Genomic DNA, 27973 nt, shown 5'->3' with positions numbered 1-27973 from the left:
GCAAGTAGGTCTCAGCATTGGAGGGACTGGTTCTTTATTTCAAAAAGACACTTATCAATTTTCAGTATCAAAACAGTTACACTATTGGTTTCTCTTTCTTCCAATTGGCTCCCAAAGAGACCACACCAAAGGAGAGTACACTTTAAGCCAATTAAGCTGCAGGATGCACACCTAACAGACCTCACTGAAACCTCACCAGAAAGGGGGGATTGGGTAGGGAAAGAAACTTTAAAAGATCAGCACACTGCCAGCCCACAGACTGTTGAGAGCTCTCACAGCCAGAAAGGGTGACCGGTGTGCCCCAACCCCAAAGAAGCAAAGTTTCAAAATAATATAAAATTTAAAAACAGTTTTGTACATACGCTATTCAAGATTTCTCCAGCACTAACTGATACAAAGCACAATGAGATGGCACTTTTAGAGACAGCAGCTTCAGACCCAGGAAAGGGTGATGAGATGTTTCATATGGCTAAATTAGTGGCAAAACTGATTTTCTGTTTTGTCTTTCAAGGAGGCAGAATAGCAAGTAAGTGGTCACCTCAACATAAGGGGCAGATGATCCTGTGAGCAGCTGGGAACAGGGTAGAGATGGGACAAGGATTTGGTCTCAGACAGAGGTCTCACTATCTTGTTTGGTCACTTCTGATGAAAAAAATAAAAATAAAGTTGCCCAAAGATACCGTAAAGCTGAAAACCTGAACAGCCTTTTTTTTTTTTTTTTTTCTGGCTAGCTCCTCCTGGAATCACCTTTCTGGTTTGGTGGGTACTTTTTACAGAGCAATGAGGTTTCCTGTAATGGAATCTTTCTCTGGGCTGTTTAGCTCTCAGTAAGGCAAGCCCATACCTTTTTTCCCTCCTCTATGGAGAGGGCAAGATGCATTAAGCTGAGATGTTACCTTTCAAAAGTGAGAAAGGGATTAGACTGCTGCTTCAGAACGGGGAATTATCTGGAATGTTTTACAAACGGTTACTATATCAACAACAACAAAAAAGGTAATTACAAAATGTGTACATCACAACATGCTTTTAAAGACACTTTACATTGTGCTCACATTCCCTTAAATGTTGTTCCCAAAGGTGCTCAGCCTCTAGCCCAACTGGAATCTCTGGGGAGAGGCAGAGACAGTTTGGTGAAAAGGACACAGGGGTAGGGGTGGGAAAGGTGGCGAAAGGAGAAAGCAGCCTTCCAGTTAAAGATCAGCCCTCAGTTTAAAGGTCAGCTTCGGGCAGGCTGGCCTCAGGCGGAGTCAGGGTCAGAGGGAGGAGCAGCGGCAGGGCGGGACTGGGGTGCTCTACATCTCATTCAGGTCAAGCAGAGTCTGGTCCAGCATCCTTTGTGTACAGAGGTGCTCCTCTTTGGTGCATTTCAGCTTATCTAATGGGGGTAAAGGAGAGACGTTATAAAAACTAGAAGCAAATTTCAAGGTCTACCCACTCTGAGAATAGCTCCTTTTGCAGGGAACCTGCAGACTGATAGAATAGCTGCCTTCTCAGCCACAGAAGTGAGCTGTTTCATCACTCGCTTTTGCAGGACCTCGGGCTTGCTACCGAAGTTGCAGGTGTTGCTGTACTTCTAGGGGAGGGAGTGGGGGACCTTATCAGTCATTTCCTCTCCTTCCCACACCCAGCCGAGGCTTTCAGCTTTTGGCCACTTAAGGAGGTGGCCTTAAACATCAGCCATCCATTCTTTCTAGTCTTTGCCCACAGGATAACACCTACTTGAAATGGCTCACTGGAGTTTGACACACTGAGAACAGGATGGGCTTATTTCCACCAGTAGAAAGAAACATCAGAATCTCAACTTGAAAAGAGTACAGGAGGATCCTCCATGCACTACAGGCCTTCCCCCCAAAGTAGAAAGGTAAAGAGTAACTAGTGGGGTAAATAAAAGAACCCCCATGTCTAAGTCAAAGACTCTCGAAAGAAAACAAAGCCAAGAATACTACAAAACATATACCTGTAAGCAAAACCTTTTAAGTGAGATTTCTGCAGAGCTATTCGTCAGAACTTGCCTGTAACACAGTTACTTAGAATTAAACATAAACCCAGGAAAGAGAAGCAAGGTGGGGGAAATGTCAGGAAGAAAACCAGCAGCTGAACATCAAGGAGAAGTTAATCTGCCCAGCAAGCAAACCACTCACTGCTCTGGGGGAGGTGGGGAAAATACTCTTCAACTCACAGATGGGGAGGGCAACACAGACCTATTCATATCCCACACCGTTTTCTTTCCCTTCCCTTGTTTCTACCCAGTCAGAACGACCCATCCCTGGGCCTGCAGATGAAGCAGTTACAACATCTTGTCAAGTCAGTCCTTTTATTGTTAGAAAACATCCATGCAAGGGAACATATCCTACAGTCAGTGCACAAGTGAAAGAGCAGCAAATAAGGGTGGAAAACAGAAAACTCTCCCAGGCTTTCACACTATAATCTCTCAGGCCCCTCCCTTCATCATGACCCATAATCTCTTAAAAAGGGAGAAATGCAGTATTAATATTAACTGTTCCCACTTAACAATGCAATTAGGAAGTCAACACTATTCTAACTGCCCCAATTAAAAAGCAATTTGCTTAGGGCCAAATAGTAACTTTTAAAAAGACAATCAGCTTTTTGCTGGGGTCCAGGTCAGCGGCGTGAGCCGTAAGCTGGGTTTAATGGGCATCAGTGAGCCCTGCCCATCAGTCACACAGATCATGCAGCGTTAGCTTCAGCTCATTAGAAAGCAGGCGGTTTCGCTCAAGTTGGCTGTAGAGACGCTCTGCAGCAGCAAAGGAGGAGAGAAAACAAGAGGAGGAAAGGAAGGAGAGGAGGAGAAAGAGAAAAAGGGAAGGTTAGTAGAGTACCAGAAGTAAATTTTGAGACTTTCAACTACCTGGTATATATAACATGCATCTGTAAGGCCGGATGGCTGCAAGGAGGATTCAGACAGAGGGCAGTAAGAGTCAGTCAGTTGGCGGAAAAGACCAACTGAGGAATAAAATAAATTCAGACTGATAAGCTGATAGGATGACCTTTTGAGGGAGAAAAATATCTCCTTCACAGTGTTTATTCCCTGGATTGAAAAACTGAGACAAGTGAAACAGGACAAAGGAAGGAATACAGTTGGCTTATCAGAAATACATTTACAATAATCAAGGTTTGTAAGGAATCCAAGTGAATGGTTGAACATTTTTCTGCAAAAGCGTTCAATAGAGCATTACGAATGGGAGACTGGGATAAACACATCCACTCAATCCTACGCTTTCTGATGCTTCTTGTTCTAGGTGTTGGGTGAGTGATAGACCCATCATAATGGCCTAGTCAGTCAAAATCCAACTTCACATTTTCCAAAAGAAGCTAAAACCTGTTAGAGCCATTAGTGTGTCTGGCCAGTCCCAGGAAGGTGAATTACTGGTACAAGCCAATCAAGATTATCCTGTTTTTCCAGCCTCCCTGGCAGCTAGGGGTGACCATGTGATTAAATTCTGGCCAGTGACATGTAGAGGGTAGTGTGTTGGAGGTTCTGGGAAAACTAGCTTTCCTTCCTGCCTTGAACATGGATGTGATGACTAGAGTTGCAAATTTCAGCCTTAAAAGAAAGGTCCAGGAGAATCACAGAAACCCCAACTATATCAAACCACAGTTGCTCAAATCTAGACTTTTTATTATGAGAGAAAAATAAATAACATATTTATTTAAACTCCTATTAAGCTGTTTCTCATAACTGAATACATCCCTGATATAACTACTTAAGTGCTCAGACCCCCTGGCTTTATCTGGATTTTCTACTTAAAGTACATCTTAAAGAGCAGGTAGAGACTGGTGATCGTTTTGTAATGTACAGAAATACTGAATCACTATATTGTGCACCAGGAACATAGTGTTGTGGGTCAATTATATTTCAAAAAACAAACAAACTCATAGAATTTGTAGTTACAGAGGTGGGGGGTGGGGGAGGGAGGATTGGATGAAGGTGGTCAAACGGTACAAACTTCCAGTTATAAAGAAGTACTAGGGATGTACTGTACAACATAAGTATAATTAACACTGCTGTATGTTATATATGGAAGTTAAGGGAGTCAATCCTAAGAGTTCTTATCACAAGGAAAGAAAACTTTTTTAAATTAAAAAAAAAAAGTGGGTACAGAGAATCTAAATCCATCTGACCAACACAGCGGTGTGGAAATTTGATCTTCCTGGTCTATTCCTAATGTCAGCCTCTGGTGTTCATAAACAAGTTTCTTTCTATGTTTTACGGTCTGTTCCAAATGGTCTTGGGACCTCAATAAGAAAAAGACTTTCCTGCCTTAAAATCAACTGCATCTGTGGGCTGACTGTGGGCAATGCTCAGGCACCATGCCTTCTAGGTTGAGGAAGATCCCAGGAGAGGAATAACCAAACGTAATAGGTGTATTAAGGAGAAGAACTGGAGCAAATTTTTAAAACTGCACTTCCCACTAAACAAATGGTTCTCAATACCAGGAATAGTGCCCCGCCCCTCCTTATAGAGGGGAATTTGGGGAGGGGGGCAAGTTTTAACTGTCACGGTAACTAGAGGGCCCTACAGATATTTACTGGACAAGGGACAGCAGTAAATAGGACTGTTCGGTACATCCCAGAATTATCCTGGCCTAAAGGACAAAAGTCCACCATTGAGAAACACTATACTAGTCTGTACTAGTCCATGAGGCCTGGGATTGGACCTGTCTTATTCACTGGGGTACCCCTGACAAATAGTAGGAGTTCAAATTGTGTTAACTCTTGTTACTTAAACTTTTGGGAGTGTATCACATATAGAGTCCACATGCACCCTGACTCTTCCATAGCATCTATACCTAAGTTAGTGTGGTTCCCACTTCTGTCTTGGGTGTTATCAGGATCTTATCCCTCAAAACAGCCTGGTCAATGAGGTTTTTATTCCACTTAGGGAAGAAATAAAGAGATAGAGAAGAAGTGGGAGCATTTTATTGCCTGATTATACCCTGGAACATATGGTTCCTTAAGAATTGCATGAAGTCAGAAAGGTAAACGCAGTTGTTCTCTCACTTTGAATTTAGTAATAAGAAAAAGGTTTCTAACTCTGATATCTCTAATGATCGAAAATTCAAGATCAGATAATAGTTCACTGAAGTTCTTGATTCCCTGATAACAGCAAACAAAACAAAACAAAAAAAGCAAGCCAGAGAATCCATTTGGTCTGATGTTCCTTTTAGGGAACAATCCCATGGATGCTATACATCCTTAGGGTTCCTTGGTCTGAATCAGGTCAATTTCATTCTGTAACAGGAAAAGGGAGGGTGTACTTGGAGCAAAGGGAACTATACCAGCTTTAAAGCCACAAAGTTCAAGGAATGAGGTAGAACAGATTTTTTTTTTAATTTCCCTAATATTAAGGCTGGGGAGTATTCAACCAATACTACATGAACGCAAGACAATGGGTGGGGCTACGACAAGGTTGCCCAACATTAACAGGACAGTTAGTGCCACCCATTCATTAGGTAAGTTGGGGTCCAGCCACGTTTTGTTTTTTTCCTCATCCTAACAATGGTAATGAAGAAAGGAAGAATGGACTCCAACACATCAACCTGCAACTCTTTCTAAGAAATTAAGATGAGGCGATAAAATAAAGAGGTCAAGCATTTTGCTTTGAGATTGCCAATGATGCTTGATCCCATTCCCTTAGCTAGCCCAGGCACAAGTAACAGGATAGCTTCTATGAGGATACAGAACATTAAACAAAATAGTGAATTTATTTTATTTTTTTTAATGGAGATACTAGGGATTAAACCCAGGACCTCATGCATGTTAAGCACACTCTACCACTGAGGCATTACCCTGCCCCAAAAGAGTGAATTTATTGTGGCACAGTATTTCAAATTTCCCTCTGCTTCCTAGCTTGTTGGTCTCTATCCTTGCTTACACCAGACATGCCCATCGGGAAAGACAGGAGCTACAAAATATTACACCTCGCTTTTCTTCTAATCTCTCTTCACTCTCTCTTACTTCTTTCCTTTGTAAGGAACCTTCCTCTGTGCCAAAGTCAACTCCTTCTGCCTAAATACTAAAACATCTACAGTTGTAATACTTAGTGCAGTAGCCACTAGCCACAATTGGCTAATTAAATTTAGATGAACAAAAAGCAAATAAAGTTAGAATTTAGCTCCTCGGTCACATTAGCCACATTGAGTGTTCAACAGTCACATGTGGCTAGCGGCTACCATATTGGAATTTCTTGCCAAAAATTCTGTTGGACACCATTAGTCTAGGGTGTACTTCATGCCCTTATTTTCTTTCCACCAATTCGCTCTTCTGTTCCTCTCCTTGTCCTTAATGCTCAAAATTTACCCTCAAATTAATAAAACATCAGTGATAACATCCTATCTTCAGTTATCTTCCTTCTCTACCTGTTGAAGTTGAGAATCACTGGAAACCATCCAGCACTGAAGTTTTTACAGTAGTAGTTTTACAAAGCTACTCCTTCTCCCTTTATGCCTCCAACCAGTTCCACTGGGCTTCCTCTTCTACACAGATTTTCCTCTTTACTCAGTTTTTCTTTTTACATTTGTAATTATCTTTTAGGGTTTGATTTTATTTCCATGGCCTAAACTGCTTGTCACCCTCATGGACTCCCAAATCTCTCTTACATCAATCTCTCCCTCTCAAGTCCTAGGATTTGGTTTTCATCTGGATACCTGCCAGTTTTTCAGACTTATATACTTCTCTGCTTTCCCTTGCCTCCCCAAACCAGGACCACGTGGTCTCCCAAAACTTTTACAACCACTATTTACCTAGGCTTGGTTTCCTCCTTGCATTCAGTGGCCAGGCCATTCAAAATGCTCATGTTCAGCGCCATCCCCTACTACCACTACTCTAGTTCAGATTATTATCTCTGGGAAAACTGCAAATCCAGTTTTTCCCAAAATGTGGTATAGTCACTGCTAGTGATATGCGAGATTTCGGTAAACATTTGTGGACTTTAAAAAAAGTATTAGCTTAGGAGCGCGTAGCTCAGTGGTAGAGTGCGCTTAGCATGTACGAGGTCCTGAGTTCAATCCCCACTACCTCCATTATCTTATCTATCTATAAATAAATAAATAAACCTAACCCCCCCCAAAGTATTAGCTATGTTATTTGAATGTGCATTAGGAAACCCTAGCACATCAAAATCTTTGATTCAAATTAGAACTGTCCAGAGTCAGAATAAAACAAATTGGAAAATGAGTAAATTAAAAAATAGTAACATAGGCAGTATGTGACTATGGCAAAAGCCATCAAAAGTGGTATGCAAATGAATGAAATTTTGGTAATCATCATCTTAATGGATCATTTTGATAACCTGCTCCCCCTTTCTAATATATTCTTTTTTATTTTTAAAATTTTTATACAATTAAAAAATTACTTTCCGGGGAGAAGGTATAGCTTAATGGTAGAGTGTGTGCCTAGCTTGCATGAGGTCCTGGGTTCAAACCCTAGTACCACCATTTAAAATAAACAAATAAACAAACAAACAAATTTGATTACCTCCCCCGACAAGAAAAAATTACTTTCCATTTACAGTTATTATAAAATAGTGGCTATATTTCTTGTTATACAATACATCCTTAAGTCTATCTTACACCCAACAGTTTGCATCTTCTTCTAATATATTCTTAACTTAGCTGCCAAATTAACTCTTCTTACATGCAACCCAGGACATATCCTTGTTAAAAATCTCTAGTGACATCCCATTATCTATAGAATAAAATTAAAACTCCCCCTAGCCAGATCACAGCACATACCTGTTTCCTACTGTATCTAAAGGACCTTTGTACCTATTGTGTCCCTCTCGACGCCTTTATTTTTGCTTCTCTTTGACCAAAGTGCTCAATATCTACTTTTCCTCAACCAGACCCTGCTTGTCAAAATCCAATGTTTGCACGAGGTTCTGGGTTCAATCCTCAGTACCTCCTCTAGAAATAAATAAATAAATAAATAAACCTAATTATCTCCCCGCCCGCACCAAAAAAAGATACATTTAAAAAAAAATTTTTTAAAGAGACTAAAAAAAGTCTAATCTTTTGGAATATATATATATATATCTGAGTACTATGCTGTACACCAGAAACTAATACAACATGTAAATTGACTATTTTTCAGTAATTAAAAAAAATCGTTTAATGGAGGTACTGTGGATTGAACCCAGGACCTCATGCATGCTAAGCGTCTGCTCTACTGCTGAGCTGTACCCACCCCTATTTTTCAATAAACAAACAAAAAATAAAACTAAAAATAAATAAATAAATAAATAAAATGAGGAGACGTTACTACTGAATTATCATGAAAAAAAGTAATTTTCAATCTTTTGGAACCCAATAAAAATGAAGAGGCAAATTTTAACATGTTTATTTAAAGTACCTATTTTGTGCCTCCTTCCATGAGACTTTTCTAATCATCTCCAATGCAATCAATCTCTTCCCCCTCCCCCGAACTCCCACAACACTTTATTATTTGGAGAACTTATCACACTTTATCTTTAGTTTTAAATATACGTTCTCTCTTCTAGATTTGGAGCAATCTGAGAGTAGGGATGGTGCCTCGAGCTTTGATTGTTTCTGTCTCCACCTTAATACCCTGAGCCTAAATTAATAATAACTTAACCTGTACCTCAATCTACCTTAATCATAAAGGTTGTGTGGCAAAAAGAAACGGTATGGACAGAAAGAAACCTGAATTTGATGAGACCTAAAGTTTTAAATTAGGGAAAATCTCTTTACCTTGCTGTATCTGTTTAAAAGAAAGGCAAGTTTTAAATATATACCCTGATGAGAAACTGAAGTACTAAGTGATCAACACTTAGGTGCTAGGTGCTGAGATAAGTACAACCGATGACTATCCTCTCCAGATGATAGTCTCCATCTCTGTATATAAATTAGAATAGGATTTCCAAAAAGTCAGTATGTAACTCCATAATATAAACTAGGAACAATTTTACTAGCAGCAATTGATCATATTTATGCATGTAATAAATTACTACCCTGTGCACATTATTTGAAATATGCATGATGGGTTGTTTTTAGTTTTTCCAATAACAATCATTTACCACTTGTCTTACATCCCACTAGCACATACTAGCAGGCAAATGGTAGTAAGCCTCAAATATGCAAGAAAGGTTTAAAGAAAACATTAAACTGTTGAAAATTTTACCTATTATGTATTTTTCTGTGACTTGGGATAATTACTCAATTTTAGTGGTAACATATTTGGGTCCACTGGGTACTCTGCGGATGCACCATTTGAAACTCTGGTAAAAGGTAGACAATTATGTACTGGGAGACATTTAAATAGTCTCTCAAAGGAGGAGAACTTGAAGAGAAGACTGAAACATTCCAGGCAGGATGATTTAAGAACCTGGTAGTAAAGGTCGATGATCTCATTCAGCTTTAGTATAAGGCTCGAGCTCCTATTCCAAGAGACCCCTGCTAGTCCACCACTCTGATAGACTCAATCAGTTGAATTTAAATGTCAAGAAAAAAATAGACACACACAAAAGTGGCTTTGATTATGTAAGTCAGAGGAAGGAGAGCCTACAATAGTTGCTCCCCACACCATACCCCCAAGGCTCCTTCTTAGGGACAGCAGCAGCTTTGTCAATGACACAAATGCAGGGTGGCATGAGGCTTCCAGCAGCTTAACATTTTAATTTGGGGTGAGGGGTAGAAGGGAATACATAAGTTGCTTTGTGGCCCCCCGCTCATCCTAATGCCTTGGGGACCAGCCAGGCTGACCCAAATGGAATCCAGAGCGAGAGTGGGGAGTTGGGTTCCCCGAGGAAAGGGGGCAGATCCAGAACAGAGCAGAAACGGTGATAGTTATCTGTATGAAAAAGTAAGGAGACTCTAGGTGAGAAGGACTAGCATCAACCTGGATAGCAGTTCGGGAAAGGATGAGAAGAAGGAAGAGGTAGCAGTAGGAATGAGAAAAGAGAGCCAGACACTACAGCCTGGGTCCCTTGGCTTGTTTTCAGGGTTAGTGGGAAAGAGGCAGATTAGCATCAAGGATCAGGGATTCACAGCAAACAGATGAAGTCCCCAACAACTCTTTTTGGTGCTTTTTACTACCTGGCTTGTTCTGGGATTCAGCTCGATTTTTAGGTGAATTTGGTACTTCCAATCATGGGTGTTTCCCCTGAACTTTAATATCAGGGCACAAATCATACACACCCAGGTCTGAATTTTGTTGTGTAATGTAAGGGCCCAAGTCACTGGCTCTCTGGGCCCTAGTTCCTTAACTGTATGATGACATGATTCTACCTTCAGCAGTGTCCCTTTTGAGAAGACCAAATTTAAGAAACAAATAGAAAAATACTGGTGTCATAATGAAGGGATTATGAATAAAAAGTGTAAGAATTACATAGATCAGTACTCTACCACTGATCCAGGATTAAATGCTTCCCCAGCTTTTGCCAACAAGTAACCAGCACCAATGTTTTAAAGATAAGAGTGGAGAATCTAGTTTCCAGAAGACAAAACCAAAGCACTCTGTGCACAGCCTGTACCCCCACCCACCCACAAGCCAAGGTCCCAGCCCCACTCTGCTGTCAAGATAGTTACATAGAGGTCATGTCATTGAGGGCGTGGTCCAGCTCCTCGCTAATGGCCTTGTACTTCAGTTTCTGGGCATAGAGCTCATCTGGACAGGCACAGGAACCACAGGGAGGAACGAGGGGACAGAGTGAAAGATATCAGAAGCAGATGAAGAGAGGGAATCATTAGAAATTAGGGAAAGTGTGACCATGGGTCTAATCCCACAGTTAGGAGAACATCTATCCTGACAGCCATGACTGGCCATTTTCAGATCCACTATCCCCAGGACCAGTTGGACTTCCTGACATCTCTCATCAATTGCAGCCTGGTTGAGAACCTGGGCACAGTCATGACTAGAAATTCCTATTACCAAAGGCACTTAAGAGGATACCACTCCCACCCAGTTAACCCAATTCCTAGCAGTGATCACACTGAATTTAACAAAAATAGAAAAAGGAGAAAATATACAACATTCAGACACTTGTCCACCTACCAAGCGTGACCAATATTCTTGGCCCCATTGCTCTACAAGTTGCCTCCCCAAACTTCCCCAAAGAAAGAACATCCTGCTACCCAGAGCCTACCAAAGGAGCATATCTCAGAGTTCTCAGAGCAAAGTACATTCTCCTTGGATCAGGTGGATGCAGCTGCCAAACTGTGGGGACCAGAAGTATCCAGAAAGCCCCTGGCATTGGTCAGCTCTGAGAAATGGTTATTCCACAGCTGTGTCTCTTGGTGAGGTCCCCCACAATTTGAGCGGTGAATAGGATTGCCAAAAGTAGCCATAGGATGACACAAGACACATTCTTGTTGCCTTCTGAAAATATGGCTACCATTTCAACCCAGATACTAAAGAGTTAAGACTACAAAACTGGAGGTGTGTGCCATTATCAGTCTCCTCCAAGGGAAGGATGCAAATTCCAGAATGTTAGGTAAAGTCTTATTATTAAGGGAAAGGATTAAACGTAAAAATCCAGTTCCAGGGTTTGACCCACTTCACCCAGCTGTGGCACAGGACAGGGCATAGGATGCATGCCAAAGCTCTACCAACTCCCTTTGGTATACAGGGAAAGAGGATAACGGTCAATGGGCAAGGTCTTCCTCTATATTTATTTCAATCCCTCTCCCAGGCTCCGTACCTTCCAAATCATCAATTGTCTTTTCCAGCTTGGCTACTGATCTCTCAGCAAACTCAGCACGGGTCTCTGCCTAGGGGAAATATGAAACCAGTCAGAATCTGAGATGAGTAAGACAATTAGAGAAGCATCTTTATTTCTTTCACCTTCTACTTCTACACCTTGCAGAACCACAGCCAGCCAGTCTAAGTCTACATTAATGCCTTATAAACTTCTAAATGTTGTGGGTCCTTCCTCAAATCCCCTCAGCTTACCTCCTTGAGTTTATCAGTAAGAATCTTTATCTCTTCCTCATATTTATCTTCTTTTTGAGAGTACTGTAAGAGAAGTAGAATACACATTTCAGGATAGAAATGACTCACATGGAGAATGCCCCCCTCCCTATATTTACTCTGACATTGAATGTCCTCTTGGATTTAATGTGCTGAATGATCCATGAGAAACAGCAAGGCCCATTTCAGGACAACAGTCCTTAAAAATCCACAAATCAGTGTCCTTGGCACCACGATACCCTCATATTAAGAGTCCTCCTTTACTTTTGTAAATGGACCTAAGCTTTGATCTTATTCAAATCAACCCAGGGAGGTATTTTTCCTGCCTCCTGGTTAACGAGCAGGTGTTGTGACACCCCGAGGCCACATGGCTGAAACAGTCTCACAAGATGATAAAGACAAGTCATCTGTCTCAATTGCTCATTAGGTCTCAGATCTGGTACTACTGGTTGCCCCCATCTGTCAGCATAGTCTTATCAGCCTGAGGAGAACATGACCCCAGGCACCTGAGACCACAATCAAAGTGCGCAGGAATTAGCACTAAACCCATAATCTGGAGAGAGGATAGGTGGATACTTCTCACTGGATTACATAAGGAATGGACTGCTCCAGTCTTTCATCAAGGGCAGGGCTGGGCCCAGGCCCCAAAGCCTGTCACTTTTACAAACCAGCCCCTACCTTCTCCGCCTGAGCCTCAAGAGACTTGAGGTTGTTGGTGACATTCTTCAGCTCCTCCTCCAGCTCAGAACACTTACTGTGAATATTTTAAATATCGCAGGAGAGGAAAGGGGAAGAAGAGAATAAAAAAAAAGGGAGAGAGACACACAGACATGAATTGAACCTATCTGTGGAGAGAGTTGGAAGGCATACTGGGGGAAAGAGAGGTTCCCGGCGCATCTGAGCAAGCGTCAACCCTCCTCCCGCTACCACAGACCAAGTCAGGAGTTGGACCTCCTGGGCTAGGCCTCAGAATGTTTGGATACTAATAAAGAAAACACTTGAGGGAAATCATTACAGGGAACAAATCATAACTGCTACCTGGGGTAGAGGTAGGAACAGATGCCCAACCCAAATAGGCCCCCAAATCACCCAAGGGAAGAAGAGGCCCTGTGAAGAGGCAGTGAAGCAACTAGGAAAAAGGAGATGAAAGATGCCAGGTAAGTGGAGAAGAATGGAGCATTCCATGAAGAGATGAGAGAGCACTCAACAAATCAACCAGTGGAGGGGAGGCAGCTGCAAAACAAAACAAAACCAAACAAAACCACACCATACACATAACCTCTCTGTGGGTTTAATGGTTAGTACCTTTTCTTCAGCAGCACTCAGACACTTCAGGTTCTGGTCCATCAGTCTGATCTGCTCATCCATCTCTCGGCAACGGCTGTTAGTGATAGTCACAAGGATCGCACAAGCCAGGTTGTGGGGAGGGAGAAAGGTCAAAAAGGAACACAGCAGGGAAACAAGCAGCAAAACGGGGGAAAAAAAAAATCAAACAATGGGAAGAAAACATCACCATGGCCATGATATGTCATGTCTAGGAGAGGGGAATGCAAGGGAAGCACAAATAAATATGCATCAGCACTGACTCTGTTACACAAGGCCCAGAAGGTGCCAGCAGGGGAGGGCGTCACGTCTGCCTTTGCCCTAAAGTTCCCCAGCAGATTGGCAAAGTGGTAAAAACAGAGGCAGAGCTTAAGTCAGGACAGCCATTTCAATGCCTCCAGGAGAAGCAGAACCTTCAGATGGAAGGACCCAGAAGGGTCTGCCAATTAACAGTTCACCACTTTATAGGCTTCCTTTTTCCCCTTAATTTGTAAACCTTCCCTACAAGAAATCAGGAAGCTCCAATTTGTCACCTGTCACTGGTCAAGAGAGTAAAACCCAAAGCCATTCTTAGGGACTAAACAAAAGCATTCTGGATGCCTTCCACTCTCTAGGCCCTGTTTAACAAGGTTGAAGGAATGCTAGTTTATTCACATTAGTGCCCAAGCCAAAGGGGAAGGAACAGAATGGTACAGCAAGATTTGGGGAGCAAGATACTCACGACTCTGCCAGCTCAGCTCGTTCCTCTGTGCGTTCCAAGTCTCCCTCAATAATCACCAGCTTACGAGCCACCTATGGGAGAAGACCCAGGTACAGCTCAGAGAGGCTGAGAAAGAGCCCTCTCCCTCTCATGATTCTTTTCAGAAGCCCCACGCCACTGGAAAGAGAGAGACAGACAAACTAAAAGTGCCCTACCTCTTCATACTTCCTATCTGCCTCTTCTGCAATGTGCTTAGCTTCTTTGAGCTGGATTTCCTGGAGTTCCATTTTTTCTTCATCTTTTAAGGCTCGGTTTTCAATAACCTTCATACCTCTGTCAGAAACAATACGGACAAATGGGGCACTGACATCCTGGGGAGCCTGTCATCAGCTCAGTTCCAAGGGACCCGGATTGCACCTTTTAAAGCCCATTCCTCTCTGCTTGCCACTCAAAAAGAATTCCCACAGCACCCCCCACCTTAGTTTAATTATTTTATTTAAAGCTTTTTCTTATAAAAGAAATACACGCTTATTAAGAAATGAACTATTTAAGTGTATAGTCTAAGGGCATAAAGCAAAAGTAAGTCTCCCCAATTCTAGTCCTGCTCATCAGAGGTAATCTCTTACATCATAATCCTTCCAGAAATGTTTTATACAGATAAAATGCCAAAAATCGCATCTTCACTTCCTCACACCCCCAAGGAATCATACTACACTGCTCTGCAACTTGTTTTCCTCACTTTCTATAATTTGGACACTATTCTGTAATAGTACACACATAGCTGTCTTACTCATTTTCACAGATGCACTGCATTAATGCACTCCCAACAGGGAATTTCTAATTCTGAAAAGCCTTAGCTTGACCCTATGCAAGTCATTCCACACCTGTATTCTCCTTTAACTCACAGGTGGCAAGGAGCCAGCCAATTGGCTATTTTCAACAAAGATGTGTTGTCCGAGGACTGTGGTTCTCAGCCTTAGGCACACATTAAAATTATTGGAGAAGCTTTAAAGACACCAATGCCCAGGCCCCTTTCACAATGGATCTGGGGTGGGATCTAGACATTCTGATATATTTTTTTAGACTCCCCAACGATCCCCATCATTCACTCCCGTGATTCTCACCATGCTGCCAGGGGTGAGAGAGCTTATTAAACCACTGATTGCTGGGCTCCACTTCCAGGGTCTCTGATTCATAGATCAGGCATAGGAGCTGCTGAGGATTTGAATTTCTACCAAGTTCCCAGGTGCTGCTGGACTGGGACCTTACCTGAAGAACCACTACTTTCGGAGGTTTACAATTCACTCAGTGAAGGCTGTCCTGGTGACCCCATTTAAGGATCATTAGGTCAATTTATAGAGAAACACAAATTACAAAAGGGTCACGAGTCCAGGTAACCCCTACTCTGTCTTCATGTGGAGAGAACATGTAGAACAGAAGAAAAGAAGACCCTATAGAGACAGGTTACTGTTTTAAAAAACAGGTTTATAAGGAAATCTTGATCAGAGCCATCCATTATGACATCTTTTGAAATCCACGCTTCATCAGGCCCCTCTACACACCTCTCACTCTCATCAGCAGCTTTCTCGGCTTCCTCCAGCTTTTGCAGGGCAGTGGCCAGGCGCTCTTGAGCGCGGTCCAGCTCCTCTTCAACCAGCTGGATCCTACGGTTCAAGGAGGCCACCTCAGCCTCAGCCTGCATTTCAATGAAAAAAGGAAGCAGAGGCACAGTGAAGAGACACTGAACTAACTATGACACTAAGACCAGGGTTGACCACCCCTGGAGGAAGCCAGAGTCTCGCAGGATGGAAACTGTCTTAGCTGAGATGCATTCAAGATCTAGCAGACATGATTACGTATTCTCTATTATTAGATGTATTTTCCTCCCTTTCCCATCAATGAATTCCCATATGTTCCACAGGAAGAGTGTTTTGAAACTTAGTTCCTTGCCCCATCCAGTGTCAGTACCACTCCCTTTCTGGACTCAGTTCAAATTCCTGAACACACTAGTGTCAGGAAAGGTAGCCAGTGAAGAGGTCCTTCTGAGCTCTGGCTTAGAGGTGTATCTCACTCTGCAGCAGCTTTCTTGTGTCTCATAAGGTGGAAAAATTAAAAAGCAAGCTTTTCTTAAAGAGGGAATCTTGGATTAGCTATTCATTTGCTCCTTAACTCAAGCTGTTAACCCTCTGATCACCTTACCCTAACAAATCAGGAGGATGACTAGCTAAGAGAATGTTTTCCAGAATAACCTTCCAGACCAGAAAGCAAAAGGATGGAACTCTGGGATGCCTAACCCACATCCTTTCAACTTGCCTTCCCACATCCCACCTTTTAAAACTTGACAAAAAGGAGCTTTCTCAGGCTAAAATTACCAGCTATAATGACATTACCAAAAAAAAGTAGAGGCCACAGAGAATGTTTCCTCCACACCAAGCACCATCCCTCCAAATTTCTGAATTGTAACTTGACTCCTTTCCACTCCTCTAGTCATCCCCTACCCTCATCCTCTGGTACAGCTTGACAATGCTCTCCCTGGCCTCCACCCCACAATAAAGCACAGGCTAGAGTCCACGTAATCCCATGCCTCCTCCTTGGCCATAGAATAAGAAACAAGGAAAGGAGACAGCTGCACGTCCGTGAATTCTGCTGGTGGAGTAGCCTCCCTCAGATGACTGCCTTTCCCCTCCCTACACCTTCAGTGGTGGCAAGTACACTGACTGCCGCAACTGTACAAGAATTTAATCTGCCCTGCATGCTATCCAGTTCAGATGCTTATCCAAGTGCTTGGTTAACCCGATCTCTCTTCTACAGCCCAGATTGTGCCTGAATTCTATTACCCTGATTTCCTCCTGGCAGTCAGGGGTGGGGGTAGCTATAGAAGTAATCTGGGCCACCAGCCCCTATGGGAAGGGATATAGCCCAAAAGACTCCTGTTAAAAATCAGGTTATTTGGCACCAACTTTCCAAATACAAACATGGAAGATTCAAGGGACTGCGGGGCCAGGGCTATACAACCACTGACCCACAGGAAAAGAAAACCAAGACACCTCCATAAGCTGAGAGTACCACGAAATCGTTTGTGTCTCTATTCAAAATGGCACAAAGACAAGTATTCTCTGGTCCTGTCTCAGGAAAACAGGTGTACCCTAGGACAACACACATTTCACCTCACAAGCTCCAAAAAGGCCAAGGACAGGTCAAGATTAGGAGAATGAGTCCCACTATCAGGCAAGGACTATGAAACACTGCCAGTACAGTGACTTATCCCACCCCACGCCTCTTCAGGTGCCTAGAACTAAAAAAGCGAAGCATGGACCCAGATTTGAAGGAAGCTTCTGAAACCCAAGTCCCCACCCAGCTCACCAGTAGTTATCCAAATGAAGCAGAAGATGACAAGCTATGGGGGCGGGGTGTACAGTTTCCATGACAACAAGCTGGCTAGGGCAGCTTCTCCCACAAATCAGCATATACAACAGAATTCTTCACAAGGCTGAAAAGGGAGGAGGAGAAAACACATCTCTGTGCCCTAACCAGAGCATGTGCACACTGAACAAGCCTGTATCAAAAGCAGAACCCAGGAAGGGAGTCCCAGCAAAAGCATCAGAGACCCCGTGGTGTTGAGGGTGGGGAAGGGAGGAAGGCAGTTACTGTTCTCTTTTTTCTACTCCCACAAAGGATCAGTATCAGTTCTCTTTACAATGAAACGAAAGACCTTACAGAATCAAGATCTGTTAAATGTTTGAAGGAGTAAGGGAAGACACCCACCTGACTTTTCCTTCAAGCCAGAACCTATGCACAATGCTTATCCCTTTCAGGTCAGTCAAGTCCTACCAAGAGACTGAGTGGGACTAACTTCTGCAAATCAGAATGGGAAACATGGCCCTGGGAAACATTAACTTTATCCTATTTTATCATTCTAGGTTTAGCTTGCCTAGATGTGGTTTTGATCTTTCAGCCCGCCCACCTCTGCCCAACTTGGAGGTACACTCTGAGGTCCTTCCTTCAGGTAATAACAGGATTCTCCACTGCCCAGGAAGCAAAGATCCCAAGGCAGGGGATGGACACAGCATGCTCTCGGTCACATCAGAAGATGGCTGACAACAGCTTCAGTAGTGAAATGAGTTTGGTTTAAATGGTACCATCCTCTACACTGAAGAGATTCCCAAAGCATGTCATAGCCATCAAGGCAAGAAACTGACAGGGCACTCACTGGTGCTAGGAGGCAGATGAGGGCCAAGGACAGCAGGGGATTCGCCTAAATCTGGCATTCTGCCACTCTAAGGTTTCTCTTTTTAGACAAAAGCCACAGATGAAATTCAAAGGAAAAGAGTAAAGGCAAAGTTAAGGCTTGAGCCCTGTGAGTAAAGGACTGCTCCAGTTCACCGTGTTCACAAATTTATCTACCCAGGGAGATACTGTGTCCTTGGGGACTTCAAATTTCATCAAGGGGGATGGAAGTTAGAAGGGAGGGAGTAGAGCTATCTGTCCGCAAGTAAACAAAGGTGGAGTCTAAGCGGAGGCACTCAGAGCAAAGGGCTGTTTGCCTCTCCCCTATGAGTATGTGCTCTAGTATGAAGGCAAGAGAAAGGTAATCAGCAGGAAAGCAAATCTAAACCAAAGTAAGGTGATAAAGCCTGTTGTTTAGCCCACCAGACCCCACAAATAGGCAAGCCACACAATAGTCAGACATTCTAACCACCACCACCACCACCCACCCCTTGCACACTAGGAATTTGGCAATAAGGCCAGAATCGAAACTGCTGTTGAAAGCCTACTCACTCCCTCCAATAGTACTCCTAAATTTTGGACCAGAAAAAAAGGCAGGGGGTGGGGAATACCAGGGAGAGTTACAGGTATTGAAAAGCTAAGGTGGACTGTACACTTAAAAGTGGTTAAAATGGTAAATTTAACATCATGTGTATTTTTACCACCACCACCACCATACACGCACAAACCAGATAAGAAAAAAACACTACTTTTAAATATTATGTTGCAGTCCGTTTCAGTTTAGCAAAAATGTGCAAAGAAGATTCAAAATCGAAAGTGGATTTGACAAGGTACTAAATTATAAAAGGTCAGTCTCCAGGCCAAGGGCAGAAAACACAGATGATTCCACAACTCAGTCTCAGCTCTGGACTCTTTCAGCTTCCTAACAAGGGCTGGACGTTCACACAAAGCAACCAGAAAAGTAATTAAGTGACAGTCCCACTAACAGCATGCGATACCATCAGGGAGTGCTGAGCTTCCAGCTCCAGAAGGGAGGAGCCTGCAAAACCCACATTCCAGAATGCCCTAAGAGGATAACAGGTAGTTCAAGCACCCCCCTCCCTTCCCACAGGTGTCTCTTCAGGAGGAATTCAAAGTTCACTAGAGCAGAAAGTCAAAAGATTAGGCCCTCTCAAGCTGAAGAGAAGACACTTGTTTCATAAATATTTAACTATCATACTACTTCCCCATTTGAGGACTTCCTCACTAGACCTCACTGAGCCCAATAAGCAAATTTGGCAGGCTCTGAGTGACGAAAACATCTCAAGCTGCTCCCTCTGCTGCCTATCACCCCAGAGTCACCAAGGGTGGGGTAAAAAGGAGATAAATTTTCTTGCAAGGAAACTACCAAATCTTGGGGTGAGTGGGGGAGGACATGCTAGGGGGGAAACCAAATCCTGGGCATGGAGGGGGGACATCATCTACCCTAGAACTATCCCCAGGATGTCCATACTCAAATGTTGAGCCTAAGACTCTGGAGCTCAACACATGGCTAGTTCCTTCAAGCCATCTTGTCTTGCCCTTTAAGGGAACCTGGTCTCCAGAACAAGGGAGATGAGAAAGTGTCACTAGTCATAAAGAGTCACCCAGCCAGTCCATCTCACTTGAATTTATAATTAGAAGTTAGTGGCATAATGAACAGAGGAAAAATCCACTGAGAAGTGGGTGACTGAGGAAGACAAGTGTCAAGCATTTCTATGCCCAGTTTAAAAAAAAAAAAGAGTATTCTAATAATCTTTACCTGGAGGGCAGCTGTCTCCCCTTCCCCTCCCAAAGCACATTCTCAGCCACTCCCCACAGGAGAGGCCAAAAAGGAAAACAAACAGAACCAACTTACCAAGGGAAAGAACAAGGAATACCAATAAACCACAAGAGTTCTTTCATTAGGTCTTCAAATTTTAGCAAATTACTTTCCCCTCCAGCCTCAAGATCCTCCAAAACCAAAGCCTCAACTTAAATCAGCTCCACCCAATAGAATGCACCCTAGACCTTGGAAAATCTTATATAAGGCTTACTAAAACTAGTCGACCACTTCTAAAATGAAAGTGGTTTCAAGAATCACCACTCATTCCATTAATGTTTCATGTTTCAACTTTCAGTTGAACAAATACTTACTGAACTGGGGGGGGGGGAAGGCTGTGGTGGACAATTGGGAAAGTATCAGAGTAACATCACTTAGAGACCCCTCGGAACTCATCATTTTGTCTCCATCAACCAGAAACCTTGGCAGAAATTGGCACTCCATCAGATTCTCTGCCATATACACCCACTTATCAGCTCTGCTTGGAAGAAGTGTTTTTAACCGGTTCAGCTTGCACTCTTCACACTTCAGCAATAAAGGCCTGAATCTGGCATAAGTTTCTGCCTTCCCGGTCATCATGGAAGCTGGGCAAGTTTGGCTGGCTCCTACATTTGTACTAACATAGGGAATAAAGTGCCATCTCCTCCCCTCCCGCTTCACGTCAACAGAAGGAGTGGGTTTAGCAGTTGCAAGGTCTCTCCTTAAGAGGAAAGGGCCCCAAGCCGGAGGATAGGAGGCGGTGCTGTGGCCTCAACCTCCTCCAGGGAGGGCACCGCGCTTCCTCTCAGGCGACTGCTGCCTCATTTCCTGAGCAGGAGGAGGGAGCGGAAAAGCTGCCAGCAGGCCAGGCCGGGGGCTTTCCGGCGGCTACCAGCCCCCCCCAACCCCCACCCTTTCACAGTAAGTTCGGCTCTGCCCCTCCTAGACCAGAGAGGCATCCACCTACTCTCACCCCTTGGGCCGGAAACCTCAAACGAGAGCAAGGTCCCCCCTCCCTTCTACGCGGAAGTGGGGGAGGGAGAGGCCCCTGAGCCCCTCCCCCGGCCGCGCCCGGCTCCGAAGGGCTGAATGAATGAGCTGGGAGAAAAGAGAAGGAAAACCACTCTCCAGGCCCCATGAGGCTCAATTCCTTCAAAGGTCAAGCCTGCTCGCTGAAGCACCCAGTTCCCCCCTCTCCTGTTCGATGTCCAACTGAAGCTAAGCTCCACCCAGCCTCCGGGCTCCAACTTCATCTGCGAGTATGCTGCGCCCATAAGGACCATGCTTCACCGCAAAAAACAGGACCCAGTTCGGGGTCCCATCTGCTCCAGCGCCTGCCCCTCCCTCATGCACCTCGTCCTCTCCGTACCTGTTCCCGGGCCCGCCTTTCTCCCTCCACTTCCCGCTGGAGGCGCTCGGCCCTCTCCTCTGCATCATCGGCCTGCTGCTGCAGAACCTGGATCTTGCGCTTCACTGCCTCGATGGTGGTGATCCCAGCCATGGTGCCCACCCAGCTCTTGCTAGCGCTCGGGTTCCTGCCTCCTCCGCTCGGCGCTGCAGCCGCTTCTCACCCCTACTTCCGCCTGCTCCGCCCTGAAATACCGGAACTCACCCACCCGCCCGGATGTGAGGTCACCACCACCGCACCCGCCCACCGCCAGGCAGGCGGGAAGGCAGTCCACTGGAGGGAGGCCCGAGGGGCGAGATCTCTCAGTCGCCCTGGACGACCGCTCCCAGCCTCTCCCTCGGGCCAGTAAAGGGGGGCGGGGTTGGGAAGAGGAAAGGGTACCATGGTAACCGGAAGGCGCGTCTCGGTTAAGCCTCTCCAGCCACAGGACAGGCTGCCCGCAATGGTTGGTCTCTGCAGCCGTTACACACCCGCAGTTGACCCCTCACTCCCCCAATGCTGATCCTCCACCATCTTCCTGCCAGGGCACCCTGTATCCTCTCTACAATATAAACATCCTACAAGCCTCTGCTTCCACCCACCCCACAAAGGCTCCAAAACCAGGTGCTGAGAAGAGCCTAGACTTTCTGGGCCTCATTTTCAAAAGAGCCCTGCCCTACAGCCTCCTTTTAAGGTCCGCTAAAGTAGGTTCTCTGCATCTTCTGAAAGTCAACGAAGGGAATCATGGGAGGGTGAAGAGATGGGCAGGTTGGCAAAGTTCTCATTCTATTTGGCATCACTTGGAAACATAAGTGTTCTATTTAGAATGTTGGTCTTTTCCTCTGTTACTTTTGAGAGTCAATGTGCACCAGCGATTTACCAACCTGCCAGCCTCTCCAAACCTTGAATGATTCAGGACTTGATAGTTAATCATCTCCTACAGTTCCTTTTGGAGGTGAGGAAAATATCTTATGCCCCCCTTTTAACAGGAAGGAATCCTCTATTAAGGACTATTGTTACCAGATCCTTTGTGCAACAGCAAGGTATGAGTACCTGGAAAACTACAGTACTGTGGAACTCAGCCTCCATCTGTGTTATAGCTTTCACCAATTTCACTGTCACTTCTGCTTCCAGGTACTCCAAGGAGCTATTTATGAGTTAGAAACTGTCTAACTTTTCTAGGCATTTCCATGAAGTTTTTAAAAGCACAGTAGTAAAGAGACTTGAGAATGTTTTTCTTCCCTCTTATTTCTTTGTATTCCTTCCACCTTCTCAGTAAGTAATAGTAATATCTCTCCTGTGGTACAGCTGTCTTTTCCCCTAGAGAACTAGGGTGTACAGCAGGATTTAAAATTAAGAATCCTAACCCCTGAAAGGATTGATAGGTAAGACAGGTGCAGCCTTCAATGCCTGGTTCTGAGGACACTGCCACCAGGGGCTCTGCCTTCCTATCTCCATTTAGAAATACTGAGCGTTGAGACTATTCAGAGGAAACAGAAACAAATAAATAATTTGCTTGATAGAGTAACTGGTACCCTTTGATCCCCCCTACCCAGGAATTGGAAAGAAAAACCAGCCTCAGTAAACTCTACCCTGATGGCCTAAGAACTTTTCCAACTCTTCGGAGAAATCTGATGAGAGGGACTATGGAAACAAAAATGAGACTTTGTCATCTGGGTGCTGATCAGCAGAGGGCACTATTGCACCCCTCCTTTGCCCTAGTGAAGAAGCAGAAGACTTCATCTTGGACAACCCAAAGGAGCTTTGAGAGCACCACTGCATTCCTGGGGCTGGTAGATTTGAACAGATAATCTCCTCTTGATTCAGGAAAACAGGTGGATTGACTCCTAACGGCCTTTAAAAGTGTGATGGATGGGCAGCAAGGGGCCCAGTGCTATTGTTTTCCTAGTGACCAACAATACAACAGTAAATCAACGGGTGTATATGTCCATCCTGCCCCTCTTTTCCCCATCGCGCCCCACCTCCTGTCCTTAAAAAGGGGTGTTATGACTCAATGTCCTAACCATTGCATTCCTCTTTCCCTTTGTTTCACCCTAAACAGATTCTGATTTCATCTCAGGTTAAAAGAACTTTAGACATGGTTGCACAACATGAATGTTCTTACTGCCACTGAACTCTACTCTGAAAAATGGTGAAAATGGCAATCTTTATGTATACTTTTCCATAATTAAGAAACAAACAAAAAGGACCTTAGATGAACTGGGGAGGAAACAGATGAGTTTTGACTGATCTTGCCACACCATTGCCCTTTCTTGATTCAAAGAGTCCCAGCAAACCCTATGCTTTCCAAAAAGGCTTCTCAGATCCCCAGAACTCCCTGGGTAAACATGCAGTTATTGACTCCTTCCTCCCTCCCTTTCCCTTATATCCACAACAGAGTAATATGCTGTTTGCTTGTTTATTAACCTCAAGAGTAGAAACTGAGCTGTGAACTTCCTTTGTATTCAACAGAGCACCCTCCCCTCAAAGATGCAGACATTTTTGCAGGGGGCAGGTAATTAGGTTTATTTACTTATTTTTTTAGAGGAGGTACTGGGGATTGAAGCCAGGACCTTGTGCATGCTAAGCATGTACTCTACCACTTGAGCTATACCCTCCCCCCAGAAACTGCTTCTGTAAAGGGCTAGATAGCAAATATTTCCATCAATACTGGAACATCCTTTTGCTGCTCTTAAGATTCCTGTGTTACTTTTCTTCCAAAAATCTTTTCTGTGTAGTCTCTCATTTATCTCTGTGGTAAACTTCAAGGTTGAAGATGAAGGAAAGTAGGTGATTATGAGTTAAGGTGAAGTGGATAAGAGAATTTCTTTCATTTTCAAATGGGAAAATTCAGCCCTAGAGAAGCTGAGTGATTTAGTCAAGGTCACAGTGTAAGTTCTGGTGGTGATAATTTCACCCTCTGAGAGTCCTTCTTATTTCTATTATAGTCATCCTAAGATCCTCTCTGCTGCCCTATAAACAAAGCTCCCTATGACATCTCTGAGGCATAAGGGCAGATACCCACACTAGCCAAGGTAAATAAACCCATATAGGGCCAGGGTCAGTGTGACCTCCTTTGTACCATTGTGAAATCTGAGCTGGCTTTGCTGGGCAGTTGAGAGATGAGAGTTTCCCTATTAATACACATATGTACGTGCCAATCCTTGGATACAAAAGCTAAGAATGTGGCATGGGGGAGGAGGTGGGATAAGTGATAGCAGTCTGGACTTAGAGTCCCTTCCCTCTGTCCAAGTCCAGGGAAAGATAATTAAATTGCTGGGTTGGGCGTGAGAAACATAAGAATTCTACATGTCTTTAAGAAAGAAAGTCTATGCCATGACAAGGGTATGCCAGCATGTGATTATATGAAAAAATGCATGTGGGTGTCTATGTCTGTGTTCTGTGAATCCACAAGTATTTATGTGTCCAAGTGTGCTTAGAATTTAGTCATTTTAATGTGAAGATCTATGTGTGTGGATTCAACACCCCTCCCCCATCTCTCTAATACTCACATCGGCTGCTTTCTTCTCTGCCAGCTCCAGCTTCTCCTGGGCATCCTTCAAAGCTTCAGAATACTTGTCCAGCTCATCTTCTGTCCCCTTCAGCTTCTTCTGCATGGCTGCCAGCTCATCTTCCAGCTATAGAAGCCCCAAGAGTCACACACAAGACATACATACACAACAGTGCAGACTCAGACCCTGGGGTCTTGAGCCCTGACAGACCCCTGGGCACATCCTCAGAGAAACATGAGTTCTCCCTAGTCAGTTTCAGCCAACCGCCCCAGAAGTTATGCTATGGGCTTGGCCTGTGACTCTGTGAACCTTGACCCTAAGATGACCAAGCCATGCTTTCCATTTAGATACTGGGATGGTGAGTTTCTTAGGGTGTCGATGTCTGTGACTCCATTTAAGGGAAAACAGATGCTACATGCCAAGCTCCTATCTTTTCCTCTCAAAATCAGAGGTTCTTTCCAAAACACGATCCACTTCCACTTAAATCCAGCAGACATACGGTGGCTCAGAAGGGGCCACTGACTTCCCCAAGGTCACACAGGCAGTCTAAGGCACATACCCTAGATGTCCTCTGCCTATCCAGTGAGACTGGGGAAGAAGAGGAGTCCCTCTCACCCAAAGGATGAACTGTTACCAGTGGTCACTGCGTTTCTCATGAAAACTTTCTTCCATCTCACAGTCTTGTTCACCAGCAGGTAAGAGAGACCAAGGCCAACGCCTACCTGTTTACTTCGTTCTTCTGCCTGCTTCTGCTCAGCTTCAGCTTGCTCTGCCCGATCCAGAGCATTCTCCTTGTCCAACTTCAGCATCTGCATCTTTTTCTTGATGGCCTCCATTGTGAGCAGTGGCCGTTGGTGAGCTCACCTGTGAACACTGGAGGACTGGAGACTAAGGCAAGAAAGGAGGAGCTGCTAGCTGAGTGACTAGTTCCCCAGACCTGAGCCTTTATCTATGCCTGTGGCTCCACCTCTCGTGCCTAATATGGTCTTTCTAGCTCCCTCCACCCCACGATTGTTCTCTCGGGGGAACACAGGGTGAGACACTTTGATAGACTGACATCACCAGCAAAGAAAAATTTACGAACAGCTGAGGCTGATTTTAGACAATGGAAACTGGGGGAGGGGAAAGGTTCTCCCTGACCCTGAAGTGACTTTCCACTCACTCTGGGCAGCTCTATGGGTATTTTAAAAGAGCAGGGAGGGGGAGGGGTAGAACATTGACATAGAGATGGGTACTTTGGCAATTCTAGAACAGTAGTTTTCACCCAGAAGGTCCTGCTTGCCCTTCAGCTTCCCCCTTACTCTCACCCAAGCTAGTGTTGGATGCTAATCAAACTTTTGACTCCTGGTATTCAGGGAATTTGAGCAATTGAGGAGGGGCAGCTACTCATGATCCTTGACAATTCCCCCATATCCCCAGATCAAATTACTGTGCTATTTTGAGACTCTCTAATTGGCAGGGAGACATCATTCCTCCCCCTTAAGAGCCACAGGGACGGAGTAAGAGGGTAGGGTTGGGATCTGGAAGGCTATCCCAGTGCTTCACGTGGGTCGGGGTGGTAGGGGACAGAAAAGTGGAGGACAGTCAGAGTAATCCAGATAGGATCATGTCCTCCATTTCCCCATAGTGATCTTTAAATAGAACTTTTATACTCTTGCTCTCCTCTTTTTCACACCCTCTGCTCCCCTCTTAACTGCCTCTACTCATCATCATAATCATCATTACCAGCTCTATTCTCCCTGGCTTAGTTCCAGGCCATGTTCATTCTTCTACTTGAACCCTTTACTGGCAGGTGGCAGTTGGTCCCAGACACTGGCACCATGCAACCTGAGTACATGCCAGGCGGGAGATGGGTGCTGTTGAAGGTGACCAGAGCTATCAGGAAAGAACATAAATGGCTCTGATTGTCATTATGTCAAGGATAGAAGGGCAGTATTAATACCAGGCCCCAACCATGAGGTGACTGAACACCCACTGGGAAGAGGGCAAAACTGGAGTCCGCTCGGAGAGCTTCCAGTCACTAGAGGTAGATAGGCAGACAGACCGTCAGCTGATTCTTGAAGGAAAGCAGAGAGACCAAAGACCTCTACTGTGGGGCTACGGAACAGGACAGTTTTCTGGACAGGAAGCAGTGGATAGTTAGGGGGTGGGGGGTGTTGAAGAAGAGAAGAAAAATACAAGGACAAGAGATCAGAGATATATCCCTTCTAGTACAGAGGAAAGATATAGGAAGATCTGATACTCAGACTCCAGCTCTCTCCTGCTCCCACACTAGCCCTCCAGCTTAAGACGGAAATCCACATAGGTTGCAGACACTGATCTTCCAAGGGGGTCCAGGAGCGAAGAGGTTCAGAAACAAAGACGGGAGCATCAGAGTCCCAGAGGATGAGGTGGGGAAGAGTGTGATGCCAAATTGCCTGCTGCTGTAAGAATATGTTTGACATTTAGTTGGTTCCTAATTAAACAACCCAATATCAAACATATCACACAGAAGCAGGCAGGAGAGCTTTGCTGGTCATCTGCCTTCCTCCCCACGGCAAAGAAAGGACAGAGCAGAGACACCAACCACCGAGTATGGCTAGATGGAGAGCCATCTCCCTAGGGAAGGGCACTGACCCCTGCTCTTTACCTCCCAAGACAGCCAGTTCTTACTCTTCTGCTCTTCGTGCCATCCCTGTCTTGGCTCCTCTCCTACCAGTGCCTGGCCTTTGCTGGATCACGTTGGCCTAAACCAGGAAGACTATCTGGCAGGGCTCCACATCCGGGCACCTATCCTTCCCCAAAGCTCCCATATGGAGCTTCTCCGCCTGATGTCACGGCCCTGGTGCCCAGAGGATCAGACATGTCATCAGCTCCTCATCAACCTTGCCACCTGGTCTCCTCAGCTCCCCTCCAGCTGCCCCAAGGCTTTCCGGGAGTGGGGGTGAAGGGTTTGCACATCCTGCTTTACCTTTGCGACAGAGCTCCTAACCTTTCCAGACCACTACCACAAGGCTGCCGAAGGCCTTTCAGAGGACACCAGCCTGGAACCTCTTGCTCTTAAGTACTACAGATAAGTA

At 44.6% G+C, this 27973-nt stretch overlaps 1 protein-coding gene and 2 long non-coding RNA genes across 12 annotated transcripts; 2 read left to right on the top strand and 1 right to left on the bottom strand.

The window, feature by feature from the left end:
- Positions 1–17: 17 nt before the first annotated feature.
- TPM3 (tropomyosin 3) lies at positions 18–25830 on the bottom strand. 10 transcript variants are annotated; one of them, XM_006214695.4, is made up of 9 exons: positions 25637–25830; positions 24915–25040; positions 15532–15665; positions 14185–14302; positions 13991–14061; positions 13252–13327; positions 11929–11991; positions 11678–11747; positions 18–1375 (listed from the first exon to the last, which is right to left on the bottom strand). In XM_006214695.4, the coding sequence occupies exons 1-9, from the start codon at positions 25748–25750 to the stop codon at positions 1293–1295; spliced, it is 855 nt and encodes a 284-aa protein (XP_006214757.1). In that variant the 5' UTR covers positions 25751–25830; the 3' UTR covers positions 18–1292. The 10 variants fall into 10 exon arrangements, with proteins under 10 accessions (XP_006214757.1, XP_015103738.1, XP_015103741.1 ...); XM_015248252.3 differs by lacking the exon at positions 13252–13327 and adding an exon at positions 12625–12700; XM_015248255.3 differs by lacking the exons at positions 13252–13327; positions 24915–25040; positions 25637–25830 and adding exons at positions 10566–10644; positions 12625–12700; positions 21385–21647.
- Positions 22103–23342, top strand: LOC140688094 (uncharacterized). The gene is made up of 2 exons (XR_012062833.1): positions 22103–22357; positions 22959–23342. It is a non-coding gene; the product is annotated as an uncharacterized lncRNA (long non-coding RNA).
- On the top strand, positions 24355–27938 carry LOC140688095 (uncharacterized). Its single transcript, XR_012062834.1, has 3 exons — positions 24355–24437; positions 24939–25609; positions 27552–27938. It is a non-coding gene; the product is annotated as an uncharacterized lncRNA (long non-coding RNA).
- The last annotated feature ends 35 nt before the right edge of the window (positions 27939–27973 follow it).

The sequence above is a fragment of the Vicugna pacos genome, chromosome 21, assembly GCF_048564905.1.
Source record: "Vicugna pacos chromosome 21, VicPac4, whole genome shotgun sequence".
In the NCBI taxonomy this organism is placed as follows: domain Eukaryota; kingdom Metazoa; phylum Chordata; class Mammalia; order Artiodactyla; family Camelidae; genus Vicugna; species Vicugna pacos.
Note: the sequence above shows the minus strand (reverse complement) of the source record. Positions and strands in the feature narration are given on the sequence as shown.